The sequence below is a fragment of the Podarcis erhardii genome (assembly GCF_964252035.2).
Source record: "Podarcis erhardii genome assembly, chromosome: 11".
NCBI classification, from domain to species: Eukaryota; Metazoa; Chordata; class Lepidosauria; order Squamata; family Lacertidae; genus Podarcis; species Podarcis erhardii.
The window spans coordinates 45776104-45791523 of NC_138501.1; the positions used below are offsets into that span (position 1 = coordinate 45776104).

A 15420-nucleotide genomic window follows, 5' to 3' on the forward strand; every position below is an offset into this window, starting at 1 on the left:
TTATTTTGTTCACACATTGGAAGCCTAAAAGTTCACAGGACCGGAGGCAGTTCTCGCCACAATGGAAGTTTTAAAATGGTTTTTCTTTTTCTTTCTTTTTAAAATTAAAAGCGGCATTTTAAGCCCAGTGCCATCCCACCGGCAAAAATAGATGATATTCTTTACAGTAGCAGACTCGGTAAGGGGCAAACACTATTTTTCAATGGGCCTCTATCTTCTGTTTCATGACAGTCACTACCTATGTGTGTGTGTGCGTGTATGTGCACATGTGTGCAAAGCAAGGGTATGCATGAGCAAATTAACACAACTTGTTGCTAGAGGCAGAACTAGATGTTATGCTTGACACAGGGATCTTGGTGGCCCCTTTTTTATGATGATTTCCCTCCAAACTAAAAAACTTGCTGTAGCTCTGTTGCAAGCCAAACCAGAACTTGTTTCACCTCTTATGGGGGAGTCTGTTCCATAAATTTCCAAACCTGTTGATTCTCCAAATCATTGCCTTCTCATTGCTTCCCCAGCCCTAGACTTTCTGCTTCCCATCTGCTTCCTTTGTTTGTAGCGCTGAGAGGGAACAAAGGGTGGCATCCTCGCCCCTGCCCCTTTTGACATCTGGCATGCTGCTACAGCTGCAAGCCACACACTAGAGACACTGTGTGTTCCTAACCAGCACTGTTTGACAGGCAGGGAAGAATTGTCTTCCCTGCAGCCAATTGAGGCTTACTGTTAGGATGACATCAACAAGTTGGAATTGCATAGTCTGAAGGGTCCTGACTCCCATCTATTCCAACCTGATGCCGGTGCAGAACAACTGTTGCTAGAGGACCTCTACATGCTTATCCAGGCTCTGCTTAATACCACCCAACAATGAGGAGGCCACCACCTTCTGAGGCAATCTGTTCCACTGGTGTGCATCCCTATAGCCCCATGGGACTGTGGAAGCCCTTTGCAATGTATTTTGTTAGTGTGGAGAAGGAGGATAACAGGGAGGGTGTTGCCTGATGCCCAAAAGTTAAGAAATACCTATTTGTTTTCCTGGGCATTTGTGTGACATGAATGCCTGGCTTTTAGCGCCTATTAGGTGTTCATTTTTGTGTTGGATGGATGGTGGATTTTTTTCTTTTTCATGTTTCTGGGTAATGTTTCTAAAATAAAGACCGCAGTATATCTGTATAGTTTAAATTGTTATTTGATTGTATTGTGGTGCAGCTGAGAACTCCAGATTTGGCTGAGCGTCCCAATCAAACACTCAAAGAGAAAGGCAGAATGGGGGGAGCTTTTAAAGTATTTAATTTGAATGCTTGAAATCCGAAGGGGCAAGCTGATGGGGGGGGGGGCAAGCGACAAACATCTCTTATGCATTTTAGAGCCTCAACATCCAAGCTGCTTTACTTGCATGTTGTCAACATATGCAACCATGCTAAAAACAAGACTTTCTACCTCCTCCTGCAATGCTTCAGAGTGAAGGTAATATCTGACTGCTCAGCTCCAGTTTACCAAAGATGTCAACAACATTTCTAATCCTCCCATTTAAGCTGCGCTGCATCTTCCTGTTTCTATGGTACAGCAATTTCAAGGACCCACAAATAACACCATCTTGCCTCCAGGACCAGTTCCAGAAATGCCAACTTTAATTAACATGTAGTTGTTGGGAGAAAATACATGCATTTCACACTTTGATGACAAAAAAAGCAAAGCAAAATAAAAACCACTTTGGGCATTGTGTACTTTCCAAAGGTTTTGCTGAGGAAAAGAAACTTCAGAGCCCCCACTCCATTGATAAGGGGATAAATGTAATAGCAAGAGTAACTGAGATATAGAGAAATATAGCAATGATTAGCTATCATCACAACAACTTTGTGAAGTAGGCTAGGCTGAGAGAAAGTGACTGCAGGCAGTGAGCTTCATGGCTGAATAGGGGTTTGAATACAAGCTCTAATCCAGCACTCTAACTGCATATGATGATGCATGATGAAAACATTAATACCTACTCTGAAAGCTATCCTGCAAAATTACGCAGTTAAAAAGCTGGGGTTTAGGAGCCCGCAACCAGAAGGAGGCGGAATACCAGGAGGAATGGAAGAAATTTAAGGACTATTTAGCTAAATATGTTAAGATAACTTAAATAGAATTACTTGCAAGTATCAGATTGGCCTAGGATTTAAATATGTGCTGTTATAGAACAATATGTTTAAAGTTAAAATGAAAAGAAAGAAAGAGGTTAATTGATTAAGTAAATTTTAGGTGAAATTAGTTTTGGAAAACTGCTACAATGGCATATATGGAAATTCAGCCAGGGGGATTTGAGGAAGTCACCAAAAAATGTTAACAAAAATGGAATTATTACAGTTAGGATTTATGTTTATTTGTTTGTTTGTTTTTCTTTTTGATGTTTTCTTTTATATGTTTGTCATAAATTTGGAAAACCAATTAGAAAAATTGGAAAAAAAGCTGGGGTTTAGGTACAATTAAATAACAAAACACCAGTACTCAAAACTGGAGCCTCTTATTTCAACACTGGAGAGGGATACGGTTGCTGTACTAAAGTAGGCACAAATACTAGAGCTAAAAGTTGCAGGGAACATCAAGGAATGTGCAGGGGAAGGGCAAGCTGAATAGTTCAGGCGAGAAAAGGAGAGGATGCAGAAATGAATGAGAAAGAAGTTGCTGGCATCGGAGAAGTGCAAGATGACTTGGGGGAAATCGTAGATTAAGGTATACCTCTACCTCGCGGTAGACGCTCCCAGTGCGGGTGGTGCTGTGGGTTAAACCACAGAGCCTAGGACTTGCCGTCAGAAGGTCGGCGGTTCGAATCCCCACAACGGGGTGAGCTCCCGTTGCTTTGTCCCAAACCTAGCAGTTTGAAAGCACGTCCAAGTGGAAGTAGATAAATAGATACTGCTCTGGCGGGAAGGTAAACGGCATTTCCATGCACTGCTCTGGTTTGCCAGAAGTGGCTTAGTCATGCTGGCCACATGGCCCGGAAGCTGTACACCGGCTCCCTCGGCCAGTAAAGCGAGATGAGCGCCGCAACCCCAGATTTGGCCACGACTGGACCTAATGGTCAGGGGTCCCCTTTACCCTTTACCTACCCCCGCCATCACCCTCTATTTCTTACTGTGCCACTGTCATAGTGCTACATCACAACTGTGGAAGTGCAGTGACATACAACCAAACATGTGTAACTACTTTTCCTACAGCCACACACCCTAGCATCGTCCCACCATTATTTCCTTCCTTCCCCATCTTACAGAAAGTTATGACTAACTCCACTCAGTGAGTTTCCAGCATGGAAATAAATTTGAAAACAGGAAACAAGATGGCGGAGGAGTTACTCTTGATTTAACTGGGGGTCAAAAGTTATATCCTACATACGACCTGAATGATCTCCAGCTGGCATTTGACCTCTCCACTATCTTTCCGGCCTCCGTCACCAATCTGCAAGCTCCCATTTCCTCCCGCCAGCAAGCACCAGAATCCCATCAGTGTCAGCCCCATACACCCCACCACTACCATTTCCCCACAGCCAGTCACCCAAATGCTGGCATCTGAACTGCCACCTTCAGCCATCATACATTTCCTACCTCAACCATCTTCCACTATCTTCCACTATCCAATCACAGCAGCAGAAGTGCCAAACCCCGCCTCCACCCCATAACTACAGGCCTCAAAGACTGTCAATCCTTTCCTCCCTTTCCTTTCTCCCCTCTCAAATGTGGAGGAAGGAGCATCATGTGGCACCACATCTAAAAAGCAGCCAGAAATAAAAATCCCTTCTTCGAGGGGGGGAAATGCCAGGCACTCATGCTCTTAAAATCACCTTAAGGATGCCATCATTTCAACAGGAGACAAAGTGGAAAGTGAGGCAGAGCTATAGATGAGCTCCTTCTGTATTCAGTTGCATCAGTTGGTTCTTCTAATGTTGTAATCCAGGGATGTCCAACAGGTCAACTGCGATCAACAGGTTGACCTCCGGTTGTTAGAAGTTGATCGCAGTTGATCACAGGCTCATTTCATCCACGGGTGAAAAGGAGCATTCGGCTCCACCCCCTCCCTGTTTCCTTTATCCATGAATGATTTCAAGAAGGGAAGACGGAGTTTCTGTTGGCAGGTTGACTTATTGTTTATAGACTTTTGTTGTTGCCCTCCCAAAAGCAGCAAAATTATTTGCTGTGTCCCCCTAAGAAAAGCTTCACAAGTTTGACTTACCCATGTCAAAAAAAGTTCAGCAGGTTTGACTTGCTCCCCCTAAAAAAACCTTGACAATTTAGACTTGCCTCCCTACAAAAAGTCCAACAACTTTGACCTGCACCCCTAAAAAAGGTCAACAACTTAAACTTGGCTCTGTAAAAAAAAGCTCAGCAACTTTGACCTGCACCCCTAAAAAATGGGGAGATCACTTCCAGTTTTTTATTTTGTGAGTAGATCGCAGTCTCTTGGGAGTTGGACGTCCTTGTTGTAATCAATAACTATTGTAACCCATAAAACAATTGTCTTCATTAGCAGAAAGGGTGTGATTCAGTTGGGAGTATGGGGAACAATATCACTGCTGGGCTGGCTTACTAATTATGATAATTATACATGGGTTTCATAGTTTGTGTGGCCATCTGTCGTGAATGCTTTAGTTGAGATTCCTGCATTGCAGTGGGTGGGCTAGATGCCCCTTGGGATCCAACTTTACAATTATATTATTTCCTGGGGTTTGGTGGTACAGGTCTGGGTGTTTTTCTGCAGGAATCTATAAGTGAAAGGTCATCTGTGGGACAAGGTGCGGTTTATTTGTAGTTCGTTGAATGACCCATGGCTATGTTCAAACCAGGCTAATATCTCCTCTTTCGCTGGTTCAATAAAAGAACCTTACAATGAATTATCACTCTTACTCCCCTTGATACTATATTGATACTAGCATGTATTTGCTTTGTTTTGAGGAGGCTTAAGTCTTTTTATTAAGGCAATACTTTTAGAAGACTTCTGAAAGCAGCCCTGTTTAGAGAAGTTTTAAATGTTTGATGTTTTATCGTGTTTTTAATATTCTGTTGGGAATCGCCCAAAGTGGCTTGGGAAACCCAGTCAGATGAGCAGGGTTTAAATAATACATCACTATCATCATCATCATCAGTATGCTATCTACTTGAATATTTGACTAGCAGGTTGGGCGATCTGATTCAGTATAAAGCTGTTTGATATGTTCATGACTAGGAAAAGCAAAACAAATCTCGCAACACTATGAAGATCTTAGTTTGTGCAGGTCGCAGAATTTAGATCCTTCTAGGAGCAGAATTCTTCAGCATACACAGGCATAAGCTACACATGCTATCCAAGTTGGCGTCCAGCATTGGGACCTACCTGTTGATGCTTTCTCTGGAGAAGTAGACTGCATATGTCTGAATGTTCCCTTTTGCCTCCGCAGGTGGGCGCCAGCTGAGACGGACAAATCGACTGGAGACCAAAACAGGGACCACATCTCGGGGAGCAGAGGGGAGGATACTGGAACTTGGGATAGCTAAAGAAGGGGAAGGAGAGGAATCCGTCAGAGAGGTTGGTGGTGCAGGGGTTTTGGGGCTAGTGGGAAGAACTGTAGTAGGCACAACTAACATTTTTGAAAACAAAAGGACCAAGTGGATCAGGTGTGATTCAGATGAATGGAGGAACAAAAAGAGAAAAGAAGAAGAGAACTGATAGTAAAACCACTCTTTAAAATTCAGTTCCTTTCTTTTATAAATAATAATAATAAAAAACATCAAGAAGACATAATTTTGTAACAGAAACAGCAAACACCTTAGTTTCCCCAACTTAAGGGTGTCGTCGTAAGGAGGGAGTCCCACTAAATTCAATGGGGCTCTCTCTCTCAGGTAAGTGGGGCTAGGATTACAGTTTAAACTACCCCCTTTTTCACGGAGCTCACATTCCTACAGAGAGTTAAGCAAAATTATTAACTGGGTTCAGTAACACTGGCTGCACACACATTACTGGCTTAAAACACAACTAGATTGCTCTTTTTCTCAATTAGGATCATAGCTAGTTTGGGGGAAGATGCATCAAAATACAGTATTTCATAAGAAACAACAGGGTGGATATGGACTGCAGAATGCTCACATGTGTACACTGCGTCCCAAACCAGGGGTGGGAATGCACTGCATGCCAAGTAAGCAGGAGTGTGTACACAACCTCTGTGCTGGATTTTGACCAGAATCTAAGATCAGGGACATTGTTAGGAGGTAGCTCAAGGGGTCTGAGGCCAGGGTCTTTTGCAGTGGGCCATTGATCTCCTTCCAATTTCCCCACTTTCTTTAAATAAAACAAAATCTTACTTTATTTATGCTTATAGGGCAGCTGTGTACACAGTGCTGATGGGATCTCAGTCACCCACCATTTTGATTTCCCAACGACAACTATGGATTTAAATCTGCATGTGCAAACATTATGCAAATTTGTGCCATGGGCTTGTGCCCTTAAGTGTCTAGAAACATCTGTTTTCAATAGACTGCCTTCTGCAACACACAATGATACACGTGGAATACCATGGGTACAAGGCCCAAATACTGGATTCCTGAGAAAACTAGGATTATTAGGGATACAAACCTAGAAATTTCTCAGGTCATCCTCAGGTCTCCCTGATGCCACCATTAATAATGAATATGTCAAAGGCCCAATGAAGGTAGTCGTTGCAATTTTGTACAACCATGAACTTGTACCAGCAAGCCACAGAATATAAGCATAACACAATACGAAATGCAACCACAATGCAAAGAGACAAGAATTAAAATCAGAACTTGCAAACAAATGATTAAGACATTAGAAAGTTTAAATTGAGAATCAGTCTTAAGGTACCAGATGAAGGATTTTTGTACAGCTGCACCAAATGTGCAGACACTAAAGACCTGGACACCCTCAACTTCACAGGGGATGGATAGTTCAGAAAATGAGGGGATGAGGATTCAACAGAAGCATTCAACAACGAATCCCCTGCTGACACAATCACACAGGCAGCGGTTACTCTCTGATGTTAAAGAACTACAAGAGACTTGCCAAAGGTCAGAGGTGGGGAAGCTTTTGTGTCCCAATGGCTACATTCTTGGAGAAGCTTTGGGTGGTCACACACCAATGGTGGGCAAAGCAAGGTGCAAACCTGGGAGGAACAATGGATGTGACAGAATGCTACACTGCAGCCACAGAACATCAAAAGTCTTCTATGCACAGACATATCTATCCAGACAACCAATAGGTACCATCACTGTTCAAGGACACATTCCAACCTAATAAAAGCACTTCAGCAAGGCTTCTGAGGGGTATAGTCCCAAGAGCCACACAGAAAGGTGTGCTAAGGGCCACATTTGTTCCCCATTTCTGAGGTTCCCCATCCCTGCCATAGGTGATCAAATCTACTGCTACAAAAATTTCAATTATTGCTCTGGCAGGGCATACTGATACCTGACCTATGTGGGGTCTTCCCAGACTTGGGTTGGTTGTGCCACAAGGGCAGGCAGTTGAGGAGCTGACCTTTTAAATGTTCCTACAGTGCCCTGGAGTGATACTACATTAGACAGTGTGGGAATGTGAAAATGGTGGATGGATGCAAGCTCATCTTCTACATATCGCAGCAATGCTGCTGTTACTGCTTCTCATCATAACCAATAAACTAGCCAGCTTGGAGGGTCTACCAGTGTCAAAGGTGGCCCTCTTGCCGTAAGTTAGTGGCAGAGCATCTCTTCTGCATGCAGAAGTTCCCAGATTCAATCATTGGCATTTTCAGGTAGGGCTGGGCTTGGGAAAGAGCTCTGTTTGGAAACCTGGAGAGCTGCTGCCAGTCTGGACCAATGGTCTGACTCAGTATAAGGCAGCTTTCTGTGTTCCTACTGTGCAAGGGCACTTTGCCAGCAGGGACCCCACATCTCATGCTGATGTTGGTGTGAATCCAGTTTCCTTTGGATTCAAAATCCAGCCTACACCCTTGGCGATGCCCTTTCTGATGTATACCTGAGCAACAGCTAAATCAACTCAAGCAAACTGCATCAGTAGCAATGTGATGCCTTGCTTAACTCACCAACCAGCCAACAACACGCTTTACTATGCAGCTGTCTGCATGTATTGAAATAAGTCCACTGAGCTCAGTCGAGCTTATTACCAGGTAAGCTTGTAAAAGATTGCAGCCTTAAATAAAAGGATTTAAACTGGCTCTTTTGGAATCAGGCTGAAATTCTATTGGCTTTTCTAAGCGCTTCTGATATCAGTAATGAACCTGAGTTCAGAAGCCATTTCATGCATCTCCACCCCCTATCCTCTTGCAGTTCTGCAAACAGTGATGTGCTTACAACATAACATTTTTTGTTATTGCTGGTGAAGGGAAAGCCCATACCTCTTTCACCTTTGCAAGCTGCTAGCAGGATGGCAGTGAATAGTAAACATGTTATTTACACTCAGAGTACAATGCAAAAAGAGACAAGTACAGCAACAGCCATTTTTTAATATTTCTCAATAGGTCCCTTCTAAATCAATGAAAGTTTTTACAAGCATGCTCAGTCATTTCATTCCTTTTCCTTTTTTCTAATCCAGGGATATTTGCCTTTCACAATAGATTGTACTAATCTGCAGACAATGGGCACTCCCTTAACGCTTTGTCCTTGCACAGTCATTTAAACATGTGCCAGAATACTTTTGCCCAGGAATTAATGGCTGAACAAGGTGGAAATGAATCTAACAGCCAGGTCCATTACTGTTAATTATCTCTACAGCCATTTCCAATGTGCAAAGCACTTTACAGCTTACAGCTCATTTATCCTCACAGGGATCTTGCAAGACTTGCCCAAGCCCACACAGCTACCTTTGTCAGTCAACAAGGATCGAAACCAGAGTCACTCCATTTCTGTACTCAGGCTTAGGATACTAGACTTGTGCCAAATATTTCTCCTGAATCCCACCCCCACAACTATTCTCCATCAATTAATGAGGAAAAAATGCATCTGAAGATTAACAAAAGAGGCAAAATGACGGGGTCATTTGCCTCATTTTTTAAGTGCTGAAGGAGGAATTTGTGAAATGTTCTTTTGTTCAATCTGGCATGGAGGGGGAAGGGAGACATGGAAATTGCCAATTATCAACCACTGAGATGAGTTCCATGGCTGGTGCTATTTGCAGATTCAGAGGCAGCTTTCTTTGTTAGGCCGAATTGCTGCTATTAAGATGAATGTATTGCCAAAAATGTTGTTTTTGTTTCAAACATTACAGATTGTGGACAAAACGGAGTGCTTCCGGAAGTGGCAGAAAGATATATCTAAATTTGTCTGGCAGGGCAAAAAGCCCAGAATTAAGTTTAAGATATTAACAGATGCGAAAGAAAGAGGGGGCTTTGCCCTGCCGGACTTAAAGTTGTACTATGAAGCCGCAGCTTTCTGCTGGCTAAAAGACTGGCTACTTCTCGAAGACACTGACGTACTGGACCTGGAAGGTTTTAACAATGCTTTTGGTTGGCATGCATACTTATGGTATGACAAAGTTAAGATCAATAAGGCCTTTAAGAACCATATTGTCAGGAAAGCAGTGTTTAATGTCTGGACAAAATATAAAGACTTATTGGAAAATAAAACCCCAAGGTGGCTTTCACCTCTGGAGGCTAAGGCCCAAAAAAGACCCAATATGGAGGCCAAATGGCCAAAATATTGGGAAATATTAGAAAAAGATGGAGACAATTGGAAATTGCAGAGTTTGGAGAAAATGAAGGATAAGGTGCGAGACTGGTTACATTATGCTCAGATTAAAGAAGTTTTTAAAAATGACAAAAAGTTAGGGTTCCAGGTGGAGAAATCGAAGTTAGAAACAGAATTGTTAGAACCAAAGACCAAGGTACTATCTAGAATGTATAACTTGCTGCTAAAATGGAATACACAAGACGAAATGGTTAAATCGGCTATGATAAAATGGGCACAGGACATTGGGCATAACATTATGTTTGAGGACTGGGAAAGGTTGTGGACCACTGGGCTGAACTTCACCGCATGTAATGCTCTGAAGGAAAATGTAATGAAAATGATATATAGATGGTACATGACCCCAGTTAAACTTGCCAAAATATACCATTCGTCTGATAATAAATGTTGGAAATGTAAAGAAAATGAAGGAACATTCTTTCACCTCTGGTGGACATGCCCTAAGGTGAAGGTCTTCTGGGAAATGATATATAATGAGCTGAAAAAGGTATTTAAGTATACCTTCACTAAGAAACCAGAGGCCTTCCTTCTGGGTATTGTCGGCCAGAAGGTGTTAAAGAAGGACCGAACATTTTTTATGTATGCAACAACGGCAGCAAGGATTCTCATCGCAAAAAACTGGAAAACTCAAGATCTACCCACACTGGAAGAGTGGCAGATGCAGCTGATGGACTATATGCAACTGGCCGAGATGACTGGCAGAATCCGTGATCTGGGAGAAGAGAAGATGGAGGAAGACTGGGAGAAATTCAAGATGTATCTACAAAAACATTGTAATTTGGTTGAATGTTAAGAAGGATGCTAGATTATAAAAAATTGGCCACCACTAAATTAGATTTGAATTTGATGATAAGTGAGACTAAAGAAAATATAAAATTTTTTGGAAGAAGTGCTAGATTATATTTGAATGAGTGGACATGAGATTGTAAACAAGTTGATAATTTGTTTGGAAAAAATTTTTAACGATGTAAATGGGAGCGGGAGACGTGAGGGAGTCCAAAGAAGTGATGAAATTGTTGTGATAGAAGTAAGATCGTTTATTATTTGTGCATTTATATTTAAAAACTTTAATAAATATTTATATATAAAAAAAAAATATTTGCAGATTCAGAGGCAAGTCTCAGGATGCCCTTTTGCCTCAGTCTTAATCAAACCCTGAAAGAGTCCTGGAAATGGTACTTTGGTGAAGGAGCGAAGGATGAGTTTGGGCATGGGTGGAACATAGGAAGCTGCCTTGCATTGGGGTTAGACCATGAAGACCTGAAGCCCTGGATAGTCATTGACAATCAATACAGGCAATAGATGGACCAGTGGGCAGACTCAGTTCAAAGTTACAGATAGGTAGCCGTGTTGGTCTGCCATAGTCAAAACAAAACAAATTCCTTCCAGTAGCACCTTAAAGACCAACTAAGTCAGTTCTTGGTATGAGCTTTCGTGTGCATGCACACTTCTGTGTATCTGAAGAAGTGTGCATGCACACGAAAGCTCATACCAAGAACTGACTTAGTTGGTCTTTAAGGTGCTACTGGAAGGAATTTGTTTTGTTCAGTTCAAAGTGGCTCCCTACATCGCTTTCTGCTGCTCCAGATGGATTGCCAGAAGGGACATTAGGAAGAACGTTCAGTGAAAGCTGTTTAATAATTTGGACTCCCTCGGAAGATGGTGAGCTTTCTTTCACTGGAGTATTTTAAGCGGTGGTTGGGTGGTCATCTGTCAGCAATTCTTTAGCTGTGATTCATGTATTGCAGTGGGTTGGGTGAGATGACTATGGGGGCCCCTTCCAACTCTCTACAATTCTATGATTCCTATGCTCTGAAGTTCATTGACCATTCCAGGACCATTCCAGGACAGCCAGAGGTAGATAACTGATTATTTCTGTTTTGTTTTGTTTTGTTTTACTTTGCTTTGTTTTGTTTACAAACCCAGAAAGCGCAGAAGAGCAAAGTTGAGCCATTCTGACTCGGATTAGATCTCTTGACTGATCTAATCTGCCAGTACAAGAACAGAAGGGCCAGCAGCAAGTATACAAACACACAATGGCAGCAGAGAAGAGCTTTTCATCAGGTCATAACAGGGGCATCGCTGCCTCTCATAAGGCTTGTTATTAGAGGCTAAGGGGACCTATATATTCCTAATAAGTCATTAGTGCTGCTAAGAGAGCATTGTAATAACGGACATCTGGCCTTTTGCTCAGAGACCCAAGCACACAACCTATCAAGCTGATACTTAAATGAGGCCAGCAATTTCCCTTATGGACATTTATCTACATCTCATCGACATAGTGTGACTGCTAAGAAAAAACAATGGAGTTGGTGGAAAGATAAAGAACTTCTCTTAAACATCATCCTTAGCTATTGGATCAGGGCCTGCTTGCATGAGCATTTATTGGGGTGGGGGGCTGGGTGGTAAGCATCCATGCCAGGGCATCCATAAGAAAAAAGGGAGCTGCTTTCTCACACCACAACATGAAAGTAAAGTAAGTAAGTTGTCCATGGAGAAGAAAATGGATGACCCAGAGAGAAAGGAGTCCCCATATATTTAAAGCACTATGATACCGCTTTAAACAGTTGTAGGTTCCCCCAAAGTATTATGAGAGTTACAATTTGTTAAGGGTACTGAGAGTTAGGAAACCGTTCTTCCCCTTCCTGCTCCAATGCAAAGTTTCCTGGGGACGGGGAGAGACTTAAACCACTCTGGAAACTAGTTCAGAGAGCACCCTTAACAAACTACAGCTACCATAATCCTTTGCGGGAAGCCATGACTATTTAAAGTAGTACCATAGGGCTTTAAATGTATGGTTGCTCCAGCCATACAAGTTGCTGGGAGTCACAAGTGTAGGCAAACTGTTGCTACACTCAAGTCTCACTTACAGGCTTCCTATAAGCAGCAGAAATACAATACAACTCCAGGAAGCTTGGTTGGGTTAAGACAACCCACCTGTTCCATGCTTTGCTTTTGGTCCCACAAAGCTCTAAGTTATGCCTTTACTTGTTCTTGAGTTCCTTTGAGAAGAACATGGAGTCTTAAGATCTTGAACTACCCCCAGGAAGCTAAGACACTGCAACAAGTCTCAGAATGGAAGAAGCTTCTTGGGCAGGCTGGTATGGATGGAAAAATAAACTGGAACAGCTATATTAGTCTGGGTGAATGTGAATAGCATTAGCTATTAGAGAAACTGCAGTTCCTCTCCCACCAACACCAACACCCAGTCTCCTGACTAGAACCTCTTGAGCAGGCTTCCTCAAACTCAACCCTCCAGATGTTTTGAGACTACAATTCCCATCATCCCTGACCACTGGTCCTGTTAGCTAGGAATCATGGGAGTTGTGGGCCAAAAACATCTGGAGGGCTGAGTTTGAGGAAGCCTGCTCTTGAGGTTATTAATAGCATGCATTTGGAAGCAAATGGGATGAATAAAAACTGACTCTTCCTAAAATAAAAATTGTCCAGTCCAAAAATATGGTTGAAAAGCCTTACTTCAAAACTTAATTCTAAAACAAACTTAAAACAAATTACATTCAGATAGATGCATAATATCATATGATTATCATATGATATTATGATAATATCATATGATTATCATAATATCATATGATTATCATATGATTATCATATGATCTATGATATGATCTATGATATCATATGATTATCATATGATATCATATGATTATCATATGATTATCATATGATATATGATATAATATCATATGATTATCATATGATCTATGATAATATCATAGATTCAGATAGATGCATAATATCATATGCTGATCCCAGCACAGGCAAAATATCTTAGAATATCTTCAATCCAGAGCTAAACAACCTACTTTAGCCTTCGGCTGTTTTCCTGGAGAGAGATTAGCAACATCCTTTCTCTTCAGTGGCTTCAGAATAAAGAACTAACACCGAAAATGGAGATTTACAGATTAGCACATGCATAGATCTGTAATTGTATCCTTTTCATATGGTTTAAGTTAAACAGCTTGCAAGTGAGGCACAGTCCTGTTGGCATCTGTCTGTCTCAAGAGACAATGGATGCAGCCCTACTGAATCATTAACTGTTAAGCTCTCTGCAACTCTTGTTTAGCTTCAATGGAAATTTCCATGCCATGCTACACAGTATACAAGCAGACACATACAGAGTTATTTTCTATTTCAATGTACAATTAAACAATTATACTTAAAAATCTCGGCCATCTGTGCCAAGCTAACATGGGAATGTTATGGAAGACAATCCTGTACAGCTCAAACCTCCACCAATTTCCTGGATCAAGGAGCAAAAACTCAGGTCCTGGCTCCTATTTCAGCCTGCGGTGGGCTCTTGCATACCTTTGGATCACAGAGAGCCTGAAGAAGCCTAGACATTTCAGCAAGGACATTTGATGCATGTCACAAAAGAAGTGCACACAGGTAATGGCCAGAGTTCAGCCTGATGCAAGATAACAACCTTATCTCTCTGTCTTTGAATGTAGCATTAAGTGATCACAACACCTGCTGGGGAATCTCAGCCATTGCATTTGATATGTTCTGCTTGCAAAAGGCAACTTTTCCATGTCTGATGGGAGGAAACGGGATGTATTTTTTCCCCCATCATAAGCATTTTTGCTGGATTCCATTAGCAAATTGCTGCTGATACAAGTGCACAACAGCAGGAGGGGTGGCAGGTGAGGATACAGAATTGCTGGCAGAGCTGAGCTGAGCTCAGGATGCTCAAAAGAGCATCTGGCCACCCTGTCTCTGGCTTGAGCCCCAAGCTAATGGTCTCTCGCTTTCATGAGCACAGACAAATTAAAAGGGAATGGAGGGAACTGCCAATGCTACAAACCAATTAGCTTTGTACAAACTGTGCGCGATCAAAGTGCCTACTAACAACATGCATATCCGAGAATATATGAACTTACGCAGCGTAAGCCTGCAAAAAATCCACAGATCTCCTCCTCCCAACATCACAGCATCCATTCTGTTAGTTTTGGCATGCACCATCTGAAGAAACGGAGCGAGTCTAAACTTAGAAGCCCAAACAAAGCCCTCTGCCAGCTCCAGTGCACCAAGACCTTTTCACATCTGCCTTATGTCAAATCAGATCATCCTAGCCCATCTAGTCCAGCTCTGACCACTCAGGATGCTTACAGCTCTCTCCTAGATTAGGTGTCTCCCTGCCTTCAGCTTTCCCTGTAACCAGAGATCTTTACCACTGAATATGCCAGGGACTAAACCTGGGATTTTGTGTATGCAAAGTGTGTGCTTTGCCACCGACTCATCAGTCTTCCCTTCACAAAATCAATAACCATTTAGTGCGGTGTAATGTCCTGATTAGACATGCAAGCAGGGAAGTTCCCGGTTTGAATATCGCCACAAACTCACTTGGCAAGCCAACACAGGCTCAGCCACATGGCAATTCTGGTGATTGCATGCATGTCACACTGATTGTTTTGCAGCATGTTGCACTTGTGTCCAGGTTAAACTTTCTCTCTCTTCTCTTGAAAAGGATCATTTAAGGAGCTTCCAAACAGTTGTTGTCTTCAGGTGTGATTCAGTTACATACTGGCATACTCAGGTCATGCACCGGAAGCTGATTTGGAGGTCTTGTGCAACAAACCAGCTTTCACAAAAGTTTGGACTTTTTACAATAAGGAAAGTAATGGGGAACTGCACTGCAAAGTGACAAATAGTAACTGCTTAATGGAATATCATCTAACCTCCTCATGAACAAATCAGG

General features: G+C 42.2%; 1 protein-coding gene across 3 annotated transcripts in view; it reads right to left on the reverse strand.

Annotated features, from left to right (window-relative positions):
* Window positions 1–15420, reverse strand: part of DCC (DCC netrin 1 receptor) — a 944701-nt gene that overhangs the window by 250315 nt on the left and 678966 nt on the right. For all 3 annotated transcript variants that reach the window (XM_081881357.1, XM_081881356.1, XM_081881358.1), the window contains exon 8: window positions 5344–5500. In XM_081881357.1, the coding sequence (XP_081737483.1) occupies window positions 5344–5500 (157 nt within the window). The remainder of the gene's footprint in view (window positions 1–5343; window positions 5501–15420) is intronic.